At 52.0% G+C, this 24,763-nt stretch overlaps 2 protein-coding genes across 2 annotated transcripts in view; one reads left to right on the top strand and one right to left on the bottom strand.

Moving 5' to 3' along the window:
- Nucleotides 1-35: 35 nt before the first annotated feature.
- MEA1 (male-enhanced antigen 1) lies at nt 36-1,333 on the top strand. Its single transcript, XM_035556753.2, has 3 exons — nt 36-334; nt 431-536; nt 688-1,333. Exons 1-3 carry the CDS (start codon nt 92-94, stop codon nt 849-851), a joined length of 513 nt encoding a protein of 170 aa, XP_035412646.1. The 5' UTR covers nt 36-91; the 3' UTR covers nt 852-1,333.
- PPP2R5D (protein phosphatase 2 regulatory subunit B'delta) overlaps nt 1,206-24,763 on the bottom strand; it is a 32,004-nt gene continuing 8,446 nt past the window's right edge. Inside the window, exons 5-16 of the mRNA XM_035556732.2 lie at nt 24,653-24,763; nt 22,986-23,078; nt 22,348-22,478; nt 21,864-21,923; nt 21,076-21,184; nt 20,157-20,210; nt 17,275-17,445; nt 15,073-15,200; nt 12,809-12,910; nt 5,213-5,285; nt 4,669-4,785; nt 1,206-4,300 (exon numbers count right to left, since the gene is read on the bottom strand). Coding sequence (XP_035412625.1) covers nt 4,163-4,300; nt 4,669-4,785; nt 5,213-5,285; nt 12,809-12,910; nt 15,073-15,200; nt 17,275-17,445; nt 20,157-20,210; nt 21,076-21,184; nt 21,864-21,923; nt 22,348-22,478; nt 22,986-23,078; nt 24,653-24,763 — 1,287 coding nt within the window. The 3' untranslated portion in view covers nt 1,206-4,162. The remainder of the gene's footprint in view (nt 4,301-4,668; nt 4,786-5,212; nt 5,286-12,808; nt 12,911-15,072; nt 15,201-17,274; nt 17,446-20,156; nt 20,211-21,075; nt 21,185-21,863; nt 21,924-22,347; nt 22,479-22,985; nt 23,079-24,652) is intronic.

Genomic DNA, 24,763 nt, shown 5'->3' with positions numbered 1-24,763 from the left:
CGGCGGGGCGGCCGGGGGCAGGGGGAGGAGGAGGAGGAGGAGGAGGAGGAGGAGGAGGAAGAAGAGGGGGCGGCGGGGCCGCGCCCGGTGCATGGCGGTGGCGCCGAGCATGGGGCCGGAACGGGTCTGTCCCGGCGAGCCGGGGCCGCCGGAGGCCCCCGAGGGCGCTGCGGGTTGGAGCGGCGACGAGGAGGAAGAGGAGGAGGAGGAGGAAGAAGAGGAGGAGGAGGGGGAGGGGGAGGAAGGCGGCGGGTACCTGTACCAGCCGCTGAGCCAGGAACCGGAGCAGGGCCCCGGCGAGGCGGCGGGCCCCGGGTTGCAGGAGCGGCTGCAGGTAGCGGGGAGCGCCGGGCCGGGGGGCTGGGGTGGGGGGGGCCGGGGGGGGGGAACAGGCCCGATCCCCCCCTCCCCGCCTCCGTTTGTGCCGCAGATGCTGGGGCTGCACCTTCCCGAGCCGCCCGTGGACAGCGAGGAGGAGGAGGAGGAGGAAGGCGCGGCAGCTCAGAGCAGCCGCAGCTCCATCCCCATGGACCCAGGTAAGGGCGCCATCCCCATGTCACCGCCATCCCCATGTCACCGCCATCCCCATGTCACCGCCATCCCCATGTCACCGCCATCCCCACATCGGTGCCGTCCCCGCTCCCGGGAGGAAGGCCCCGGCCTCACGCGCTGCCCGTCTGTCCCCAGAGCACGTGGAGCTGGTGAAGAGGACGATGGCCGGCGTGAAGCTCCCCACCCTGGGCATCCCGCCCTGGGCCAGCGAGATCTCCGATGACCAGTGGAAGGATGTGGTGCGGCGCACGCTGCAGGCCAGGCAGAGCCTGAGCGGCCCCAGGCCCGAGTGGAAGTGACGCCCAGACCCCCGCCCGCCCCTCGGTCACCCAATTTGGGGCCGGGGCTCACCGGCGTCGCTGTTCCAGTTTCTCCCGTTGACGTTGTCCACCTTCCCTTCCTCACCTCTCTCCCGGTTCTGGCTGCCACGTAAGTTGCTGTGATGTCCTTGTGTTGACTTGCTCTGCCCTGGAGGAGGCAGCCCACATTCCTGACCCTGCGTACGTGTGGAGGGAGGGGTTTTGAGCGGCTTCACCCAGCTTGGCTTGGGACAAACACCTCGTCCCAGCGCTGGAGAAGTCCCTCTCCCCGCAGGGGTGCCTCCTCCGAGGGCACGCGGCTGCATGTTGGCGTATCAGAGGTCGAGTCCAGTGTGTCTTTCCAAGAGATCAGTTTTATTTAGTACTGTACATACAGGGACATCTGTACAAAATCCAACACTTTCATACTATGTAATGCTCTACTGAAAATAAAGTACACCATATGTACATATGAACTGTAAGCAGCTTAATACTTGTGTCCAGGGGGTGAATGCAGTAGTTAGTTTTGCTCGCTCCCTCGGGAGGAGGGAGCCGTGTGAAGTAGAAGAGGCAGCTCCAGTTCTGTCCATTTGGCTGATGTGGGGAGAAGGCATAGGCAGAAATGAGCACTAATGCTAGAAACCAAGTGTGGAGCAAGGGGCAGCTGTAGCGTGGCAGGCGCAGGCCTGCACATGAGCGGTACGCGTGGCGGAGGGCAATAACGCGCTCCCCCCTGTCTCACATGGTCCCCTTCTTCGATGTCCAGGACACTGGAATGAGTAGGCAGTAAACTAATGGCGATGGTAAGGTACTAAGGGTTGAGGTCCCTGACCCAGAACAAGACACACAAAGCTATGAGGACATCCAAGCCGTACAGCACGTAGCCGTGGTGCCTCGCGGTCCTGCCCCCGCGCACGGCCCGCTCTCGGCAGTACTCCTCCGGACGCGGCCGGGGGCTGCAGGCGGAGAGGGGCTGTGCGCAGGGCAGCACGGCCTCCGCGTGCCACAAGTCTCAGCTCTTTCTGCAGGCAGCGCGGCCCAGAGCAGGGAAACGCGGTCGCTTCCCAGCAGCGAGCGGGCGGTAGTGAGGGCGGGCGCATGCTGGAGCGCTCAAGAAACGAGGTGGCAGCTTGTAACGCGACGCTAAGCAGGCGAGGTGGAAAGCCCATAACTGCAAGGGGAAGAAACGTCCTCCCCTACCTAAACCCTGCTGCGGGTTGGGGCGCTTGGCAATCCTCGTCTGTGCTGTGCCCCGGAGCCACCTGCCGCTCCTGCAAGCCTTCAGCTGGCATTACCCAGCGCATGTCTACATGCTGTGCTAGGCTCACGTGAGGTAATTGATTGGCAGCTGACCATGAGCTCGGGCTAATGTTCAAAATAAGCAATAACCTCCCTGAGGTGTTTCGCAAGTCTCCTGATGAACTGGCCCATCGCACGAAGCAGAGGGGAGGCGGGGTCCTGCGTGATTGGGGGTGATCTCTCGCACACTCACGCTTGCCAGCTGCTCCCAAGAGATGGTGGCATGCCGACGAGGGCCGAACTGAAAGAGAGCTGAACAGGGCAGGGGGGCGACACGGGGGGAAAAACAGCCCAGCGCGGGTTGGAGGGAAGGAAAGGTGCTGCGCACCAGCAGCAGGATTAGAGGGGGTGAACCTCTGACCCGGGAAGCGTTCTGCTGGTGGGGAGGAGGAGCAGACACACCAGGACCTCCTGCAACGACCCGCGATGCTGCAAAGCTGTGTCACGCTGGCACCGACCCCAGAAGCTTCCTGCGCTACCGCAAACCCACTCAAGCTGATGTGTCGAGAAAGCAAGCGCAGCAGGTAAGAAGTGAAGAAGACTCCCTTTTCCATCACAACCAGCCTCTCCGAGGGGGCGCCTTGGCCTGGGACTGAATCTGCACCACAAAAGGTTGGGGAAAAAGCTCCAAGAGCTGGATCACAGTAGCACCCAAGTGCTGCGCGGGGCCCTGGGCTATCAAGTGCGCCCTAAATGCTAAATTAGCACAGCAAGTCCCTGATGCACCATGGAACTAACAAGGGCCTCAGGCCATGGCAGGTGCTGAAGTAACAGGGCGAGGCTAACTTTGCTCAGAGCACCTACAGAAGCAGTTCAACAGCAGCGTCTAGCCACCGATCATGAGGAGGAGACAACTGAACACTCGCAACTCAGCCTTGGCCCCGTAATGTGGATCCACTGCTTCCACTACTTGGCAGAAATGACTTTAGCAGCACAAGCCTCCTAGAAACCCCAGCCGCTGCAGAGCTAAGGATGGGACAGAGCAACAAAGGGAGAGCTGCGGGAGTATTTTAATTGAGCAGGTAGAGGAAGAAAGCAGAAGTCAGTGGCTGATGCCTGCTACAAAGCCAGAAGTTAATTCTGGGCCCACGATTACCCAAGACGCTGGGATGGAGACGACTTAGCAAGGACCAATACAAAGAGCTGAAGGAATTCACTTTCCCACAAGAGAGCTTCTAAGGATGCTCTAAAGGGAGGGAAGCAATAGTACGTAGTGCTTGCACCCAGCTTTACTGGGGGTGGCAAAGCACTGAACCCCCACTCCACTGACAAGGGAACAGAACAGGGGGCTTGAAGCAAAAGAAAGGTGGAAGTGAATGCCTCCTGCTGTACGCGAGACCCTCCAACCACAGAGCTGCACCCCAAGGCAGGGCGGGGAGAGAGCAGAGCTCTCACAAGCTCTGCCTGATGCTCCCAGCCCAAGCTCAGCCGCAGGCCTCGGCTGCGCGGGCAGCGCTGGGGCAGGCGGCGGCAAGGGCAGAATTTGTGCCACCCGCCTCCGGCAGGCTGAGCTGGGCAGCTCAGGTTGTTTCTGAAGTCAGAGGGGTCAAGCACACCGTGCCGCTGCCTAGCTCTGCCACCCCGGGAGGTGAGCTGTGCAGGGGTTTTGGTTCTTTCTGCTGACTGCAGAGCCCAGCGCGGCTCCCTTCAGCCTCCTGCCGCTGCAGGTACGGGGAGCGTCTCCCCTCCCTGCAGGGCAGCGAGGCTCCGGCTCCCGGGCAGAATAAGAACCAGGCAGCGTGGAAATGAAGCGACTCCTGCCTGGGCTTGCAGGACAGGCAGGCTCCCTTCACACACGCACAGCGAAGGTGGAAAAGCAGGAGGACACGGCAGTGGCGAGGTACAAGTTACAACGTAAAACCAGATCTACCCTGGAGGGATGTGGATGGAGTGGAGGACAGGCACAGCTCACCATGTTCATTCCTTATTTATACATGAGAACCAAGTGCATTTCTGTGACCCCTGGGGGAAAGGGATGGGGGCAGAGCTTCCCGGGCCAGCTCCTGAGCCCGTCAGAGAGCCTCCTGGCTTGAGGTGAGAAACTCTTCTGCTCTCTTGTGGGCCTCCAGGGCTTTTATAGTGTAGACGTCCTGAGGAAGCTCAGATTTCCGGCGCAGCAAAACCTTCTCCTTCTTAATGTCTTTCAGCATCTACAGACAAACCAAAGGAGTCAGATAGCTGCAACAAACCCCTTCAGCCCCGTACAGCCTGCGCCTCCCCCTCCTCTGACTGCTCTAGGATATGCTGGGTGACACCGTGGTGTGCTGCAGAGCAGGCTGAGAGCCAGACGCAAACCAAAAGGGCACAGAAAAGCCCCACTTACATTTCTTCCAGAGCGAGGAGGTCAGGTAAACTCCAAACTACAGGCTGATCTCCAACGGTCACAGATTAGAGTAGGGGGCATTTACCCTCCAAACGCTTGAAGGAGCCAGTTCTGACTGCTGGGCCCTGGACTGACTGTGGTGATGTCCCGAGCACTCCGAGAGGGACTGGGGAAGGTCCCCCGTCACCTACGCACCTGCACAGCCTCCGTCTCCACCGTTTTCTTCAGCAGCTGTATATCCTCTGCAGTTGGGGTCTCCGTTTCCATACAGCAGACTGGAGGCAATGGTGGAGGTGCGTAATACATCGGATACTGCGGACAAGACAGACAGCTGGGGAGTGAGGACACCAGCCAACACCAAACCTGCTCCCCCCAGCATCCTAACACCACGGGGCTCTTCTCCCAGTAGCCCTCTTTGGTGCTGGCAAAGGTCACAGCAAGCGCACAGACAGGAAAGGAGCATTTTCACCCATCTGTTCCTACCTGTGGCACCTGCCTGGGCCGCAGGCACACCGTACATGTGGCGTTACACAGAGGTCAGTGCTGCAGGAGTCCAGGCTGGTAAAATACTGCCAGCATCCCTGAGATGTCAGGGCCTGAGAGGGACAGCCCACCGCTGCAGCTATGTGCATGGGCCTGAGATCAGGTGCTAGAGCTGCTCTCACGAGCTGAGGAAGCAGGCCAAGACCCCACCAGCATATTCTTGTCTCATTTGTCCTAGGGTCCTGCTGTTACCCACCTGGGGGTTCAGCCGGGCCAGCTCCTCTATTTTCTGCCACATTTCTTCTCGTTCCTTCATCCTGAACCTTCCCCTGCAGACAGAGAGAGAGAGAGCACAGGTGTGAACTTCTGGGGACAGCACAGCTTTCACCAACAGGAAGAAAAAAAAAAAAACAGGGACAGCAGAAGAGCACAGGTGAGAGAATGAGCTGCTCAGCCCTTTAGAGAGCCCCTCTTTTACCTCGAGGTGAGATGTGACAAGAAGGGAGTGCTGCAGCTTGCCCAAGGCACACTCCCCGCTCCCCTTGGAGCACAGGGTGGCAGCAGCAGGCTGCTCAGGTGCTTGCTCCTTGGCTGCGTGCTGCAGGAGCAGAGCCAAGAGCCCAGTTTCTGGAGGAAAGCAGTGACACCGGTTTGGAAACTCCTTGGTGCCCCACACGCAGAGGGGCAAATTGTCATTTCCAACAGATCTGGGGCTCAGCTGCCCACGTTTCCCTTTTCTCTCTGGCCATAACGTGCCACGCCAGAGACGACTGCCCACAGGCCAGGGCACGGCTCTTCAACTTGGCACAGATTTTGGCACAGACCTCAAGTGAGCATTCAACTTGGCCGCCTCCAAATCCCAGGGCAGTGAACTTTCCCCCAGAAACAGAGGTGAGCATCCACTCCTCTCTGTTACTCTCTTCTACCTTTTAAACATCTGCACTAAAACCTCTGCTTTATTTCTGATTTTAACTTCTCCGGCTTTCATCTCTGCTACTGGTTGTCTAGCACCCTGCCTGTCCGTGCCAAGGAAGTTCTTATATTTTGCAATTACCTCAAACTCCTGAAATATATCCAAGAAAGGAGGGTAAAAATGAGAACAAAGCTGCCAAGCATTCAAGCAGCAGGCTACTCCATCAGTAAACATGGGGGTCAGAAACCAAAAATGAAACTTACACCTCGTTTTCTGACAGAGCTCTGGAGGTCTCTGCAGGGAACTGTGGCCAGGAGTTAACACTCATCTTCCCCAAGTTCTCTTCTGTTGTCTCCTCCCCAGTTTCTCCAGCACCCTTTTTAATGTGTGGTAAACAGAAATACTTGTATTACTCTAATCTTGCCACTGGAAACGTAGACCAAGGTGTCTGTCCACTAGGCACTCACACTATTATGATCTTGGGATCATGGAGATGTAATGGAACGGCTCCCATGACTGGAGTGTTGCAGTGGAAGGATAAAGACTCCTTAGAAAGGACAGGAGTAGGATTTGCCCTTTGTGTGAGAGACCAGCTGAAGTGCACAGAGCTTTGTGTGGCGATAAATGAAAAGCCAACTGAGAGACTGTGGGTTTGGATTAAAGAGAGAATGAGTAAAGGTGACATTATAGTGATGGTCTGCTACAGGCCGCCTGACTGACAAGAGTAAGTGGATGAGGCCCTCTACAGACAGCTAGGAGCAGTCTCATGTTTGCAGGCCCTGGTCCTTGTGGGGAACTTCAACCACCTGGATATCTGTCGGAGGGACAGCACAGCAATCCAGGAGGTTCCTGGAGCAACACTGACAATAGTTTCCTCCTCTGAGTGGCAGAGGAGCCAACAAGGAGAGGTTCCCTGCTGGACCTCATACTCACCAGCGATGAAGGGCTTGTTGGTAACGTGAAGGTCAAAGGCAGCCTTGGCTGCAGTGACCATGAGATGGTGGAGTTCAAGGTCCTGAGGGCAGGGAAGAAGGTGAAAAGCAAGCTCACAACCCTGGACTTCAGGAGAGCAGACTGGCCTCTTCAAAGGTCTGCTTGGAAGAGTCCCATGGGATAAGGCCCTGGAGGAAAGAGCGGCCGAAGAAAGCTGGTTAATATTCAAGGGTTGCCTCCACGCTCAAAGGTAGTCCATCCCAACGAAGAGAAGTCAGGCAAAAATGCCACGAGACCGGCGTGAATGAACAAGGAGCTCCTGGTCAAACCCAAACACAAAGAAGGAAATGTACAGAGAGTAGAAGTAAGGACGGGTAATCTGGGAGGAACACAGTGACACTGAGCATTCAAGAGTGAAATCAGGAAGGCTGAAGCCCAAACAGAATTGAATCTGGTCAGGGATGTTAAGGCAACAAGAAGTGCTTCTGTAAGTACATCAATGACAAAAGAAGACTGAGGAAAACGTGGGCCCACTGCTGAATGAAGTGGGAGAGCTGGTTACACAGGGCAGGGAAAAGGCTGAAGTTCTGAATGCCTTCCTTGCCTCAGTCTTTACCAGCGAGAGTGGCCCTTGGGAATCCCAGGTCCCAGAAACCAGGAGGAAGGCTGCAGCAAGGAAAGGAGCTGGCAGATGTGAGGCCAACTTTGATAATCCTTGATCAATCATGGCAGCTTGGAAGAAGTGCTTGAAGATGAGTCAGCCTCACCTCGATCCCTGGGAAGGTGATGGAGCAGCTCGTTCTGGAAACCATTTCCAAGCATGTGAAGGACACAGAGAAGAAAATCATCAAGAGCAGTCAGCACGAACTCACTGAGGGGAAGTCATGCTTGGCCAACTTGGTAAGCCTCTACGATGAAGTGACTGGCCTGGTAGACAAGCGGATTGTCTACCTGGGCTGCAGCAAAGCCTTTGACACTCCCCCATAAGATCCTCAGAGACAAGCTGTTGATGTATGGGCTGGATGGACAGATAGTGAGGTGGGTAAAAACTTGGCCAAATGGCTGGGCCCAGAGGGCGACAATCAGCGGCACAAAGCCTAGAGACCAGTAATAGTGGTGTACCCCACAGGTCAATACTGGGTCCAGTCCTGTTTAACATCTTCATTAATGATCTAGAGGATGGGGCAGAGTGTACCCTCGGTGAGTTTGCAGACAACAAAATTGGGAGGAGCGACAGATACACCAGAGGGGTGCACGAGCATCTAGAGGGACCTGGACAGGCTGGAGAATGGGGCAGACAAGATCCTCATGAAGTTCAACAGGGGGAAAGTGCAAGGTTGTGAACATGGGGAGGAACCCAAAAAGTTGGGGGCACCCAGATGGAGAGCAGCTGGGCAAAGAGGGACCTGGGGGTCCTGGCAGACACGGAGCTGAAGGTGAGCCAGCAGTGTGTCTTTGCAGCAAGAAGGCTACTGGTGTCCTGGGCTTCCTTCGGCAAAGCACTGCCAGTAGGCTGAAGGAGCTGATCCTTCCCCGCTGCTCACAGCACTGGTAAGGCCACACCTGGAGTGCTGGGTTCATTTCTGGGCTCCCCAGAACAAGACAGACATGGACATACTGCAGAGGGTCCTGCAAATGGCCACAATGATGATGATAGGAACAGAGGCTGAGAGCTGGAGAAGAGGTGGTTCGGTGGGAATCTTACGAATGCATATAAATACCTGATGGGAAGGTGCAAAGAGGACAGAGCCAGGCTCTTTTCAGATGTGTCCAGTGCCAGGACAAGAGACAACGGGCACAAACTGGAACACAGGAGGTGCAATGTGAACATCAGGAAACGCTTCTTCATTGCGAGGGTGACCGAGCACTGGCACAGGTTCCCCAAAGAGGTCGTGGAGTCTTCCGCACTGCAGATACTCAGGAGCCATCTGGATATGATTTTGGGCAAGTAGCTCTGGGTGCCCCGCTTAAGCAAGGGGTTGGACCAGATGTCCTCCAGAGGTCCCCTCCATTCTCAGACTCTTTGTGATCCTATGATTCCGTGATTCGACAATGGTCATTGCTCCTCAAGGCAACGTCTACCTTGCCCAGATCGTGTCTCCTGCTGTGCTATAAGGCTATAATGAAACTCATTTTACTCGGCTGGACTGCATCACATTACTGGTCCACTACACAGGACGCTGAGGGCATGAGTGCCCAGTCATCTAGCTCCATGCCTCTCCAGCACAGGTTCTTTCCTTTCAGATCACCAAAGCAGGGCTGAACAGCACTGCAGAAGAGCTCCATTCCTCATTCTTTGACATCCAGCAGTGAGCCACTGTTAATCTGTAAAGTGCTCAGCTGACACTGTAAAAGTCCAGCTTCCACAGAGAACACCCAGACTAAGTGCAATGCTCCTAAAAGTCTAAAAGCTTTACACCAGTGATCCCGTTTCAGCAAAACAAATATTTCCAAAAGAATGCAACACAGTTTCATCTTTATTTTGATGCCCCATTGAGTGGCTTAAACTGTATTATGGCTGTCCAACATCCCTCTGTAGGGGAAGCTTCTCCCAGCTTCATCACTCAGACTGGTTTCACCTCCTGCACTAGGACATTTTTCATTACAGTCTACCTCAGTGTCACTCATTGACACGAGTCTTTGGAGAATCCTACCTCTCAAAGCAGCAATGCCTCGCAGGCCAGCGCTGCATCTATGGGAGAAGAACCCCCAGCCCTGCTTTTTAGGTGATGCGCACCTCATTTGGAAAAGAAGAGCTACACTGGGAGATACCTTCTCTTTCCTGCTGCTGTGGCCAACACAGGAGATAATGTAGCTGCTAACACATGAGGTGTCAGGGAGGCCCCTGGGCACGCTGACAGCAAATTTTCTGAAAGTCAGCGTCCAAAGCCCTTGCATCCCTGACAGATGGGCAGAGATTACTCCCCCCTCACAGATGAGTTAAGGCCCAGCAGTCTCCACTCAGGTGGTCAGCACATTCAGGATAAGACACTATCTATCTGCCCAAACCTCCCCGCTGTTTTCCAAAGGGTTCTGATAATTCAAACAGCCTCAAAGTGTCCGGGCAGATTAGTAAGGCACAGAAGGCACAGTCAGATCACCTGCGCTGAACAGCCTCCCCATATGCCCCGGGGAAATGGGCTGTCTCTCCGTGCCCTGCCTTGCTCCAGGGGCTGCAGCTGCACAGCAAGGGGTGCAGCGGTGACAGGACTGCGTTGGCACGTCACTTATAAGCACAGTAACTAATTAAAAACATGACTAAGCCTTTTCTGAACAGACCTCTTATCAGCTGGTTGCAGCCTAATTGTGTGCCTACAAGATCTTTCCTTTTCACCGTTTCACATCCACTGGCTTTGTTCACGTGTGCAGTCTTTGTCTCGTGCTATTTTCTAGTTCATAGCACAGGGTCTCTAGGGGGCTCCTTGGGAAACATTTCATATGTCTCCTCCTTTTTCTGTCTACACAAAAGAAACCTCAGCTTTTCAGACTCGCCAGCCTCACTGAATAAGGCAGAGGTCCTGTGAAAAAAAAAACAAGGGTGTGATGCAGTTAAATATCGATCCCGCATTACAGCAGTCCAGCCAACTTCCCACAGGCAGCCTTAGGAACGTTGCTTTACTCCTGAAACAATAAACGTCACGACCTCAAAAGGTTTTTTATTAGGGAAAAAAGTACTACTTCATTTAGGTTTCTGCGTTTGAAAAGAAAACAGCAATTAACTGCAACACCACATGATTGCGCGTCAGCAGGCCGTGGCCTGCAGTGACCTCTGCCAGTGAGACAGCAGAAGGGAGCTGTGGAAGCAGCACGTCTTCCCCAGCAGAAGGGAGATGGTGGGACCTGCTGTTCACTGGAACAGGCTGCAGCCCCCTGCTGACAGAAGAGCAGGTAGGGAAGTGCAGGAATGGCACTCCAAACTCCAGGACTGACTCTTCAGCTACAAAACTCTCTCCTTCCACAGGGGAGACACCACTAAATATCATTTTCTCCTGCCAGAGAAACAAGCTTTTCCTAACCCCCTTCATTCCAGCAATGACTTATTCCATTACAGTCCAGAACACGTAGCCAAAGTGTTAAGTGCATATGGATTTGCTTGTTTCTTGGAAGTCTTAAAGATATGAAGGAAAAAGATGACATTTTCACAATAGACTTAAGCAAATAACTTAGGAATACTGCTCTAGTGAGCCCATTTTTTTTAATCCACCTTCTCAAGTGCATGCTCTTCATCCCCCATCATTGCCCTATGTCCTGTCCACTCCCAGGTCCCTTACCCAACTCCTCACCGAGATCTTCCTCTAACCTGCTTCCTTTACCAATCCCTTTCCTACTATCCCTTGACATTAAGGATAACAGTCCCCCCCCATCCCTTGCTTCTTCACTCTATCTCAGCCCAAAACCTTGACCACTTTGCCCAGACAAGCTGCTTCTCCCGAAGCCTGCTGTCTTACCTCATTTCCTGCCACAGATTTCCCTTCCTAGATGTTTCCCAGCCTGTCCCCACAGACCTTCCAAAACTTTTCCTCCTAACTCCAGCAGCCCTTCAGAAGGGGACCTTTCCACACTGCTCAAACCAAAAAGAGCTGGTAACGATGTGCTACTAATAGTGCAGCTGAGCCTTCTTGCTTTTTGCACAGAAAGGACTCTTTAGCTGGGTCCCCGTGGTAAGGAAATCCCACTTAGCTGAGAAATTGTACCATGCTTGCTGCCAGTAAACTTGTCTCAGATTCAGCTGCTAAAAAGCTTTTTCCATCCCCCTCTGCCCAAGCTTTCAATCAACATTTTACCAAATTTGGTTATGTAGGACAGTAAAAGGTACAAAACAAAATATCTTCTGAGCCCTAATAGTCAGAGGGGCGCCAGAGGGAAAAAAAATATAACGAGCAGAAACCAGTACAGCTCTATCCATCCATTTCTTGGACAATTCTGAGGTAGTTCGTTGGCCTTTTCCAGAACAATCCTACATCAGCCACACTTGAATGTGGGGCACTGATATAAATTTGAACAGGTAGAAAAAGCTCCTGGTGGAAACACCAAGTAGACCTCATAGTAAATAGTGCCGTGACTGTGACTTAAAACGTATGTTTGGACCTTGATACGGACTTCACAAATGCCCTACAATGGGCAAATAAAAAATGTTGTTTGCTGACATTTTAGATGCAACAAAACCTTAATTTCTCCATATGCAGGTTACCCATCCCCAAACTCTGATTCACATCTCAACTTTGCTATTAAATGCCCCTACACTAAATAGCTGCACATGTCTAAGAGCTCCTCACTGCCTCCCCCTTTGGCAGCCCTGGCTTACCAGGAATGAAAAGCACTTTTTATTTCACTAAGCCAGCAGAAAACTGACCCAAGAAAGAAAAAGTTTCCTTCTAGCTTCCTGAACAGATTCAACTCACCAAGGTAACTCCTACAAGCATCAAAACCAACACAAGAAAGCAGGAAGAGTTTTTTTTTTCTCCCCTCTTTACTGCATCATGACACAGCTACTGCACCACACTTGCTAAGATTTTATCCCCACCATTTATTCTTTAAAGTTCCAGTTACTATTCCATCTTTATTACTGAAAAATTGAAAGTGTCCTGCAGTTAGCATAAAACATCTTCTGCACCGCAGCAAAGTTCTTTAGAAAAGACTTTCTAAAGCAGCAGGATTCCACTGGCATTCACTAACACATATAAAAACTGCTACGTATTTTCAAGCTTCTCTGAAAAGCTGAGTAGCCTCTACATTGCAACTTACTTCCTCATGACCCAGCAAACTCTGTCACTCTTTTCCAAGCTACCTGCTTCCGCAGAACTGAAAAGAATTTTTAATCTCATCACACATTTAACTCTTCTCATCTCTACACATGATTATTGCTGAGGAGTCCTCTACTTTTTGACCAAATTATTTGTACCACCTTTGCATTTCCCCACCGCGTACTGGCGTCTGACACCTGTTACTGCACCCAAAGAGACTCCAGGATGAGCTCAACGCACAGGGCAAGAACCTCTTACTCACTTCTGCTTCTCTGCTTTGTATTGCTGCGTGCAGTCATCAAAAAGCTTTTGATTCATTTCCATGAACAGCTTCAGTGCATTGTAGATCAGCCCATGGATTGTCCTGCAAAGAAATCAGGAAAGGAGAACAAGTCATGGTGGTACCCGCCAGGTCCTCAGCCCTGAGTTAGCCCCAGCAGCACAGACAAGAGCCAACAGTTGCAGCAACTCGTTGTACACTACAGAAGCGTTACAAAAGATTTTCACGCAGTCCCGGCTCTTCGTGTGGGAAAACCCCCTCCACAAACACAGCACCTGAGACCATCACATGGAGAAAGAGATGGAGGAGAAAGACAGAAAAGACCGCTGGGATTGCCCTGCTCTGACTGCGCTCCTCGTGAGTGCAAAAATAGCCATTAATTCCTTAATTCCTAAAGTCAGAAACTGGAGAAAAAGGACACTAAGGACCTGCTCAGGACTGTTCTGAAGAGGGCTTTACCTAATCTAGCTCTAGTGCCTCCCACAAGTCACCTCATCATACACAACATGACGTTTTTGGGCTGCCCAGTGTTTATTCGTGGGTTTTGTCACCGAGCTGCCCAAAAGACAGCCATTCAGCATCCCTCAAGAGATGGAAACAAGCACAAGGAGTACCCCAGAAGAACAGCTGCCTTCATGTCGGCAACCTATGTACAGGTTACGCTGTGCCTGAGCTCTCTGGGACTAGGACTCTCGTAGGGAATAAAAACAAGCATTGAAGCTGTTTCTGAAACGCCTGATGCAGGGGAAATGATGAGAGATTCAGTAGATCTGAGCCCTGTGCCTCTCCAGCTCTACACGTAGAATAAGGAAGAGAGCCACAGCCCTCCTGGGCTTATTATGCAGGCTGTCTGACGAAACACTGGGAGTAGAGGAGCTATGGGAAGGAAGAGGAGAATCTGAGGTACTCAGCCTGTGCTGAGACAATGTGGCTTGTGCTAAAACAGAGAGAAAAGGAGAAGTACGAGGAAAACACCTTCAGGACCTCATCTGCCATAGCACTGGGAAGGAGCCAAGAAGGAAAGGCAGAAACAGCAGAATCACGAATGTTGACTGGTGAAAGAAGGAAACAACTGGTAAAGGGTTTCAGAAAAGAACATAAAGTCCTTTTCTGAACTCTGATCAGGAGGGGCAACGACACTAAGTGAGAGTGTGTCTGTGTGCACGTCTGCACGCACACCTGCAAATGTGCACAAGTATCTGTGCGAGCACGTGCGCCTGTCTGCACATGCATGTGTCTGCCTTCTGGTGCACACGTGCACACCTCTGTCTGTGCATGTTCGTGTCTGCACGTGTACGCGGAATGGCATCAGATGGAACAGAGAGCAAGGCAGCTCCGTTTGGAGAGGTTAACGCATTCACCCTAGTCTTTAGGGCACCCTTGACTGGTGGCTCAAGTTTGTGCTTCCTGCTGTAGTGAAGAGAAGGAAGCAGTCAAACAGCAGACCAGCGGGGAGCTGTTTGCAAACAAGTTCCGCATCACAACCCCGTCTTTGCCACCACAGTATATGCTTAACTCCTGGTTTCACTCAGCCTCCCCGGAATTAATTATTTTGCTTTTTCCGCCCTCTGGAATTAGAGACTTTTTTTTTTTTTTTAAATCTCAGTGTCTTTTTTGCTGGAAGACTTTAGGATCTCAGCTGTGGACTAAGTATTTCTAGCTAATTCATTAAAAGGAAGTGAGCTCTACAACTTGAGTTAAATGGAAAAGGAATCAGCTGAAGAAGCAGTCGGAAGAAAGGCCAGCAGGAAGTTGATGGGAGAACCACAACACAGACCGGCACCGAGAAAGCAGACACGGGAGGCGATCTGACAGGGGGCATCTGCCTGGTTGGTTCTGCTTTCTCCATTCTTCCTGCACTCAAATGCAGTCAGGCACTGCATTACCCAATGTCTCCGGTCACAGAGAGCATACGGGTGCTCATCAGTTAGCAGGCAGCCAGCAACTGGCTGGAAAACCTACAGCACACCTCCAAGAGACCCGCAGCATTAGTGATATGCAGGTATCAATCTCTGGGCAGACCTGACAGCCGCAAGGCCGATCGCTGCAAGATGCCTGACCCCACAGGCCACTGTGGTCTGCTGTGACACTTTCCCGTGCTGAAACTAGGAACACCCCCTCTGGCTCAGCACCTGGTGTCACCGAGTGCCATGCATCATTGCACTGTAGCAGCATGCCCCAAGATCGCTAGTAGGTCAAGCAATCCTGCATGCACAGCAAGTGCCAGGGCATGCGGAAAGACCTACTTGTTCCAGTGACTCTTGGAGTTCTTGTAGAGCGCTGGAAACATGATCGGGAGAATTTTGGCTGCGTTATCGCTGATCAGGCTCATGATATATTCGTTGTTCCAATAGTACAGTGCTCGCTCTGCCACCTGCAGTGGGAGAGAAACCCATCCTTGGAGAGGCTCCTTCCAGTTACACCTGTGGTGCACGTGGAAACTGTGCAGTGCTGAGACCAGAGCTTGCCACCGCTCAGCTGAGGAGCGAATGCTTCCCCACAGCACAGGCAGCAGGGCTGACCTTGGCCACCTTCTACATGGCCATTTATTCCCTCTGCCTAGAGTTATTACCCTTAGCTTTTGCCAGACACTTCTCACTTTCCTGGGGAAAAACCTCATGACTAAGCAAGTCTAACATCATCCTGATGGCTCCATCACCCTTTACACAACACTTGAGCACAACAATGTCATCCTCTCCAGGTCCTAGCACAGATCAATTCCAAGCCTCCTTCATTTCCTCAGGCTGCACTCCCTAAGGCTCCATTTCTACCATTCCTCCCTGGCCTTCACACCACAGTCTCTCTGGACTTTCAAGCATGCTTCAGATACCAGGCCCGCAATTCATTTCCAGATCTAAAAGGGTGAAAATATGGAAAATCTTGGGGCAGCCACCTTGCACTATCAATTCAAACAAGTCTAGCAAGTTTCCATATAGCGATAGATTCGATCACAATTCTTCATATTTAACAACAAATCTCAGCAATGCAGTCCCCAGGCTGGGGGGTGAATTTCTGTATTTAGTGCTAGCTTGAGGATGACAAACACCTAGGAAGAGAGGCATCCAGTCTGTTTGATATTTCAGCTGACAGAACTCACTACATCCCCTTAACTTGCCATTTCACCTGAGTAAAGAAAGTGAAACTCCTCATCTCATGTCACTTACCTAGCTTTGGTTTCTACCTACTAGACCTTGTTAGGCCTTTGTCTGCTAGATTAACACACAATCCACTTGGAGAAAACTCTCTCCCACCAAGGTGTGCAGACCTACCAAGAAGTCAATTCCTATTTGTGTTCTCAGACAAGCTACAGACACCAAAACTGCTCAGTCTTACTGTATGGAACACCTCTGAGGTTTATTCCCCTAGACTGTGAGGTGTTTGCACCTTGCCCAGGTTCTTCAGTCTTACTTTGCAAAGAGCTGACAGCAGAAGAGGCCTGCTATGACGTACAGGACGCCTCTCCTCCAGCCTTTGCCCTTTTCCTTTCAAGCTCCCTCCTTCCTTACTGCTGCAACTTCCATGCACAAAGCTCCTGTTGGTCCTTTGGTTCCCATCCACCACATGTAATCCACAGCCAGCTGGCTTCCACCAAGCTCCCCAAGCCCCTCCCAGAGTCAGTCCTTTTCAGGGACCAGTGATCTTCTACACACACACAACCTAGGCTGACCTCATTTTTGTACCGAACACCTGCCTTTGTGCCTCACTGTATAAGAGGAGGGACTGAAGCCAGCCTGCCTTGCCGAGCAGTCGCACCCACCCTGGGGAGGGCTCTGCCACCATCCAACACCCCACCCAGAGCCGGGTGAGTCACGTGTTTCATCAGCAAGCCGTGCATCTTCCTCCTGCACACTATGGCAAACCAAAACACTTGGCGAAGAAGAGCTGTTAGGAGCTACTAGCAGCTCCTACCACCCTGGAGATTTGCAACCCTAAGACCATCATCCACAGAGATTGCTTTAGCCTGGTCCTGCAGTTAGCTTCCCTTCAGCGGGAAGACTCCAGCACTTCCAGTCCACCATCAGCTACACCAGAATAATGCAAAGTACCTTCTCCGAAGCTACTTTCATTCCACAGCTTCTTTTTTGTTGGCCTCACCCGAGTCCTGCGGTCAGCTTGGTCCTGCTGTGACAGGGTGACACTGGATGGCTCTCCCCTGCACTGCACCTGCTAGCCAGCTCCAGGCTGCTGCAATAATACATGGTGCTGAACAGCACAGTGCAGCAGGAGGGGGTCCGCTAATCAGCTTAGTTTTCACTTTGGACGAGATGGCTCTGCGGTTGGGGCGAGGATTCTCACCCCCTCCCAGCACGCGGCACCCCAGTACTCACCCCGGTGACACCTCCGTCACCACTAATCCACAGAGACGAGCTCAAGAGCTGTGGCGTTACCCTCGCGTGCCAAGTGGGTTACAAGTCAGCGCCCTACCCGCTCCCCGAGCTGGGACCCACCTGGAAGTGTGGGCTGGAGACACACTTGGCCAACTGCCTGAACAAGGGCTCCATAACTTTCACAAACTCAGACGGCTCAATCACGTCCAGGATCTCTTCCAGCTCGTTTAAAAACATCACCTCCTTGGGACTGTGCGTTTTCGGCCAGAACTTCAGCAAGCCCACAATCACCTGAGTGGGGAGGGTACAGACACAGCGTTAGAAGTTAACATCAGATGCGAAATGAGATTTTAAAGGTCTGGTCACAACAGCAGAGGAGAGGAAGTAACAGAAATAACAAGACTTTCCCAGAGAGTCAGGGTGGGTTACCAGGGCAGAAGGCAAAGTACAAACTCTGCCAAGTTGCACGCAAGACAGCGGCATTGCCCAGGATGCTAAAATTACGTGCTACTCTTTCCCCAAGCACGGTTTAACAACGAAGGCTCAAGACAGAGCGGGCTGGGGCTGCCAGATGGTGCAGAGAAACAAGGGAGGATCAACTAGTAGAGTCAGAAATGCTGCAGAGAGGGTGATGAAGGAATCATTATCCAATACGTTGCAGAGCTTGAATACTAGGAAGCACCCAATAAATAATGCAATGGTCGGGTTCAGCCCAAGCAAAAGGAAGTACCATTACACACCAAGGTAACTGGATTACAGAGCTCATTCGTGGAAGACTTTGTGGAGTCCAGTCATGCTCCAGAAGGGAACAGGTAAGTTCACGGAGGCTAAACCTAATGATGATGATTAAATATGACAATGCAGATGTAACTTCTGGGGGAGGAAACTATTGCTTACAAGACAGTGGAAGGAAAAACTAGGAGAAGAGCTATATTCCACTTGATTTATTTGTTAATTCTGCTTCCTCCCCTACCCATCTGCTTCTAGGCACTGTCAAAGACAGGATCCAAGATCCTGCAGACCTTCACTCTGGGGGAGCCATTGGTGTGGCATTTACAGAAACGCTGACTCTGTGCTCTAACTCTACAGCCACTAGATTCAGACGACTGTTGCTAAGAGCTACTCTTTCAAACCGTGTACTTCAGCAACCCGATTCTGAGCATCTGAGAGGAATTTCAGTGGGCAAAGCAACAGCAAGGTTTGAGCATTACGTTTCCACCAACTCAAGGCTCAAGAAGCCAGCAGCTGGATATCCTCGCCGTTTTCCATTACTCAGGTCTGCCACGCAGGCTTGAGTTAGCCCCAGTGACTCAGACAATTTCTCCTACAGCTAAGGTGGTACGAGGTGTGTCGAGTCTGCGTGCACTCCTCCTGAGCACATCTGATGTCTTGCTCACCTGGCAGTCAGTCAGACTGCTGTAATGCAGGAGCTCCCATGCCAAGCCTTGCTGAGCAAGCTTCTGGGAGGCACACTCTAAGCGAGTGTGGGCCTAGGAAGATCTGGCCTCCTTCCAGCATTGGTGGCAACATCTCCTGGTGCAGTCAGAGCCTCGCTGGTGCACAACCCCTGTAATTTTCCAAGACTTCAATAACCCCCGGTAATACCAGTAGTCTACTCAAAACCTTCACAAGCAGGATGCTTCATCGACAGGGCTGTGATACTGCCTTGGTCTGTCTGGTCAGGACCCAGCAGCCCGCTGAAGGTAAGGAAATTGGGTTGTTCCACTGCTTTCCACAAACGCCCAACCAGACCTGGGTGTCTAGTCCAGGGACCACCAACTCAGGAAGCAGCGATGAGCTGTGGAGCTCTACTGCTTGTGTAAGCTGCAGAATGGATCCTGGAAATATTGACAGACTTTCTATTTCTCTTTTATCCCTCACTCTACAGCGAGAGCTTTGGCAGGAGGCTGCTGGGCTGGATTTCAGCCACAGGAAGTACTCAGCACGATCAGGAAGCCACCTTACACAATTTGTTTCAGAGGAGGCTTTCGGGAACACAGGAAATGGAGGTCCTACATTTAAGAGAAAAGCGAGGAGGTCTGCTTCAGCACCGCTGGTGTCAGAGCCGCAGAGCCAGAAAGCTGACAACAGCTGACCAGCTTCCACCGAGTACCATCAGGCTCACCACAAACGCACACTTTTCAGCCAAAGAACAGAACGACCTCAACTAGTGCTACTCATTAAAATGCTCACGCTTTCTGGTGCTCCCTGCTACAGTGGCACAAGCACACGTTCTTTGGCCATCTGCTGTTTTGAGGTTGTGAAGCTCAGCTCTGTCAAAGACATTTCCTGGCCTCCAGTAGGTGGAGAAACATTTGTCTCCTGCTTCCACCCTCTGCCAAGCCAGCATATAGCCTGGCTAACACTGCAGGCCCGTGTAGCCAGTAACTGGAATATGGGAGGGCTCCACATTTTAGAACTTGATGTTTCAACAGCACTCCATCCGGGTGGCATATGTCTCTACACTGAGACTTAACACCGTGGAGTTAGCATACGGATGCTAGAGCAGGAAGAACATTTTCATCAAGAAACAGTGGCTTGCCTAAGCAGATCTTTGGGTCCCAGGTTCACGACCTCATCCTCATGGTTCCTTGGCCAGCTCTGGCAGTCTGGAGTGAACTTGTACTATTTCAAGGCCCCTGTGACCTCACGCTGGTTCCATTAGACGTAAGACAGAAACATGCTTTGTCTCTGCAGAATCCGTCACAAGCTGAAAGCCCTGCTTTGAAAGGACACTGTATGATTTTCTTTCTGCTGCACCAAGACCTGAAGCACAAAAGCAAACTACAGCCCACCTTCCTGAAGCTTTCAGAGGAGAATGCAAAAGGCTTGCACATGAGCAGCACTGCCCCTTCTGCCCACAGGGTGCCAGGCAAGTACAGTAAACAATCTAGATGCCTCTCAGCCCTCTTCAGCCCTTTTTCACTCTTGCTGAATTGTAAGGAAGCTGTGAAACTTTCTGGGACTTGACTGACATGCAGAGGTTAAGCAAGGTTACTCACCGGCTCTGTCAAGCTGCTGTCTTTCTCCAAGAACTGTACAACACAGTACGCCAACTGCAGGAGAAAACACAGCAAGATTAGAGCATCCTCAAATGTACCGGAGACTAAAATGCTGCCACCGCCACCCACAACTGGAAGTCACGTTAGGCCCTCCTCAGCGCGTGTGACATGCAGACAGCTGCAGCTCCAAAGGACTCCACTTCTTCTGATGGCAATCGGGGGCTCACGGAGACCAAGCAGACAGGACCTGAGCTCAGGACATTTGTGCAGCACAGAGGATACAACGTGAGCCATCTAGAGCCATCTGCAGCTAATACACTCAAATGCAAGCACAGCCACACACATGGGTGGGAGCAAACTCAACTATCAGCAAGCCCTACCCGCATAAAAACAAGGCTGTGAAAATAGACAGCACTGCTCTGTATCCATTTTTCACTTTCTAGCCTGAGTCCCAATCTTCTCCACTTTTCTCTTATTACTTATAAATGACAAGAAATTAATCTCTATACCAGCCTAGCAGCCCAGCACACTGATTTCTCCGCATATCTCAGCAATGACTAAGAGATGACACACCACAGACGACTGAAGCTCAGAATTTTACCTCTCTGGTTTCAGCAGGGCACCAGTATTTCATAAACTTCCAGCACAGAAAGGCAAAGCAGGCCAGAGCATTCGCTCAGCAGGTAATGACAGGATATCCTCCTATCAGCCAGTGGCAAAAAGCACACACATACACACACAGGCCCAGACACTACAAGGCTGGGACAAATCACCACGATTAAAGGTTAGTGCAGAGCCCCAAACATCTTACACCAAGAAGTTTGTGTAATATAGTAACGCAGCCTGCTGAACATCTACAAGAAAGCCTGAATGAACACTTTTGCAAGAATCTGCCCTGGGAACTTGAAGCACTTCTCACCTGTGGGTGGTAGACACTGAGAGACTTCACCTTGTGCAGCGGTAACAAGACCCTGATGAGGAACATCTTGTGCTCTTCCTTCAGCGGCAAAGCAAACCCATTGATTATGCTGAGAAGAAACAGAAGTCTATTTAATGTCTTCACCCAGTGGATATACATTATCTCCCACTTCAGAAGAATCCGTGAGATGCCCTAGCTCTCTCTCATTAGTAACTTGAGAAAGCACCAACCAGCAGAAGGGCAGTTGCTGGGGCCCAACCCTGCAAACCCCGCTCAGTAAGAGCATGTCTCCTCAGGCGTGGTGGAGAAAAGCCTCTGAAGGAGCCTGGGCTCTGCCCTGCCCGGGCCCAGGAGTCTTCACGCACAGTTTAACAGAACATCTGTGGAAGTCCAGCACAGAGGCAGTCTAGTCCTCAAGGCCTGACTTCACACAACAGTCCAACAGCAACAAAAGAGAGGGCTGCTTCTGCTGAAGGGCTGTTGAAGCTACGGAGAAGGCTGCTCAAGGCTGCAAGAAGCTATTTGGCCTCAGCAGGCAGTAAGAGTAAAGTGGGACTGGTCTCAAACACAAAAGAACAGCAGACAAATGTGGGGAGGAGAAGGCTATCGCCATGTTTATCAGAAGGCTGGAGAGTGCTTTCATTGTGTGCTTCACCAGACTGAGACCCTCTGAAAGAGGCGGCTCCTGCAAGAACAACTGAAAGAAGGCACTACCGGCTCATGCAGCACAGTGGGCTAGGATATCTCACCCAAAGTGGGCCCTCTGGGACTTCCAAAAATGCCCTTACCTTCCCAGGATCTCCAGCAGCTCTGCAATCCCATTGTGATGCTCTGTTTCATAGATGAACCTAAAGAGAAGAGAAGAACGACAGGTCATTGCCGAGTGCTGGACCCAGTCTGATTAGCAAAAGGAAGGACAAACAACGGAGATGAGGATTTTCCTAGCAAACAGCAGAACTCCAAGACAGCAGGGCAAGGTGGAAGAGTTTGAGGCAAATATTCCATTCACAGCACCCAGATCAGCATGACCGCAGAGAAGCTAACGCTCACCAGTCCCAGCATTTGCTACGTATGCTGAAGGCAGAGCTACCAAATCGTCACGGCTCTTAGGCAGAGGTGAATGCTATCCACACCTCAGCAGCATGACATAACTGAGCCACCTGGCTAATCAAAGTCGGGATCACAGATGGAGTCCCATTCTAGTGTCCAGAATTTATCTCACTGGCTTGTACCACCCATTCAGCAAGCCAGCGGCACTAAGAAACATCTCACCTGTAAAATATATTGTTGATCTGCCGCCTCACGTACGCTCGCAGCCCCAGGAACTTCCCATAGATCCTGTGCAGAATAGTCTTTAGGAAGTCTCGTTCTCTGGGGTCTTCGCTGTCAAAGAGATCCAGCAGCTGTGGGGACACAAATTCAGTCAGTGTCTGCATACCGCCTGTTGGGACAACGCTACAAACAACACTGGGCAGTGCTCCTGCTCAGCACAAGTGGCTCTTCCAGACGAGCGATGCCTTCAGCACCCTTATCACAGCAGCTGCTGCCCTGAAACACGCAGCCTCCTATCCACCAGCTGGTACCTGCAGCACCTCTTCCATCTCCTAAAGCATGGCAATGGCCTCCACACTCTCCGAAGCTGCGTGTTCCTGGGCTTCCCCTGCAAGGCCCCCACTGCCCCGCTCCTCCTGTACAATGAGGATGACTTCCAGGGACCACAGCTCACACACCTTCTTGCCCTGCTCAGAGAATTCGGGCTGCTCTTTCAAGATAAGACATGGGAAGAAAGAAAACCCACATCATCTGGCACCTCCTGACAAAGGTGGACTATTTGTGTAACCCCTTGGCCAAAGCCTGCCGCATGTCCTTCCTAAAGGTGCTGCACAGTGGCAGGGGCTACGATTACTTACAGATAGTACAAATTTCTGGTCGATGTATTTCTTTGCTATGTTTGGTTGAAAGTCAGGTGACTCCAGGAACCGCAGGAAGAACTCGTACACCAGCTGGGGGAGGAGAAAGAGAGATCGCTTAGAAATCCCCCCTCACCAGCGTTTACTTCATGTTTTAAATCTTTTCATTCTCCTTAAGGATTTGGGGGAAAGCTGAGAGGCCCGAACGGGGCCACAGAAGACACAGGAATATGCGTTTCCCCACCCATTGGCACCAGTTCAGCTGCCCTCACTACGATGGGCAGTGGCACGGTAACTGTCCCAATCTGCATGAGATCTCATCACCATAGCTCCCACCAAAGACAACAGCCACCTACTCAGATGAGGACACTGCGCTTGGGAAACCCTTTTCCTACCTCCAGCCACTGCCTGTACAGAGAACAGAAACCTCCAGAAGAGATGGCAACGGCTTAGATTTCCTTGGAAGCTTTTGAGAGACACCAAGGAAGCACAGAAAAGCAAAGACATGAAATGACCCCAGGAAAACCCATCGTGTTGGGGGACAGGCTCCAGGTTGGCTTGACCCTGCTAAACAACGTGAGATTCACGTTGTGTCCCCCTTGGGGGAAAAAGGCCAGCTTGCTTTGAGAAGGCTGCCAGCATTGAAACAATAACTTCTAGTTCTGTCCTAGACGGGCAAGGCTATCTGAGGGCTGCCCCTGCCTAAAATGCTTCTGAGGAACCTCTACACGCCAAACTAGAGCACTGTATCATAACACACCGGTGCCAAGGAATGCCGTTCCCATCAACGCTCCCAGCCCTACATCAACCGCAGCAGCGAGAAGCGATTAACCACTGCCGCAGAACTGCACCTTACTTCCTGCCTATTTTTTTGCTTCATCCTGCAGTGACTGGCTCTTGTTCTGCCTTTGTCACCTTGACAGCATGTCTCCATGCAGGCGCCTGGGGAGATCCTCATAGGCTCACTTCCTGACTTGCACTTCTCAGCTCTGTTAAACCACGGCTTCTCTTGCCTTCCTATCCCTTTTCACATATGTTGTCTTAAAGACTACTTCCCAGTACACACAGCTTACTGAAAAGATCCTTGGCCCCCTTCCCTCTTCGTCCCCTCCAGTTCCCTGTCCTTTTCTGGTCACGTCTGCTCCCAGTTAATGCAACTGGATTACATCCAGCACACAGGTGACCTGTTAGCAGGTGCCAGCACAGGTTTTGCTTTGGCAACAGGCACTCTTCTTCCTCCACACGCCTCCTAGGGAGCACGGCAAGGAGAAGAGCACCAAAGCAGACAAGGGTGCTACCCCTCATTCTGTTGAAGCCCAGAGGACGAGGGCTCTTGAGCCTTTGTGAGGGAAATTAACGCTGCAGGGATTTGCTTCTTACGTAGGCAATACAGCACAACTCCCTCTACTCGCAGCAAAGTGTTCGCTTCCAGCCCACCTCAGTGCTACACGGGACGACGGCCATCTGCAGGTGAACGTTGCATAGATCCAGCAGTCTGTTTCCAGGATGGCCCTGCCCTGCCTGCAAGCTGCCTCTGACCCGCGCGTGGCAGGCCTTGCCCTCCCCTCTCCCAGCAACCCTCGCTTGCTGGGGCAGGCAGCGAGGTGGCATGGACTCTCGAGTTCCCAGAGATAAATTGACCAGCCCTATATCCTGCTCCTCCTCACCTGAAGGTGCGGCCAGGCAGCCTCTAACGTAGGCTCATCTTCCTCGGGGTCAAACTCCGCGCCTGTGGGATTGGATGATGGCGGGAGTGTCCGGAAGAGGTTCACTGAAAA

Source organism: Cygnus atratus, chromosome 3, assembly GCF_013377495.2.
Source record: "Cygnus atratus isolate AKBS03 ecotype Queensland, Australia chromosome 3, CAtr_DNAZoo_HiC_assembly, whole genome shotgun sequence".
In the NCBI taxonomy this organism is placed as follows: domain Eukaryota; kingdom Metazoa; phylum Chordata; class Aves; order Anseriformes; family Anatidae; genus Cygnus; species Cygnus atratus.
This window is presented reverse-complemented; position numbering and strand designations above follow the sequence as displayed.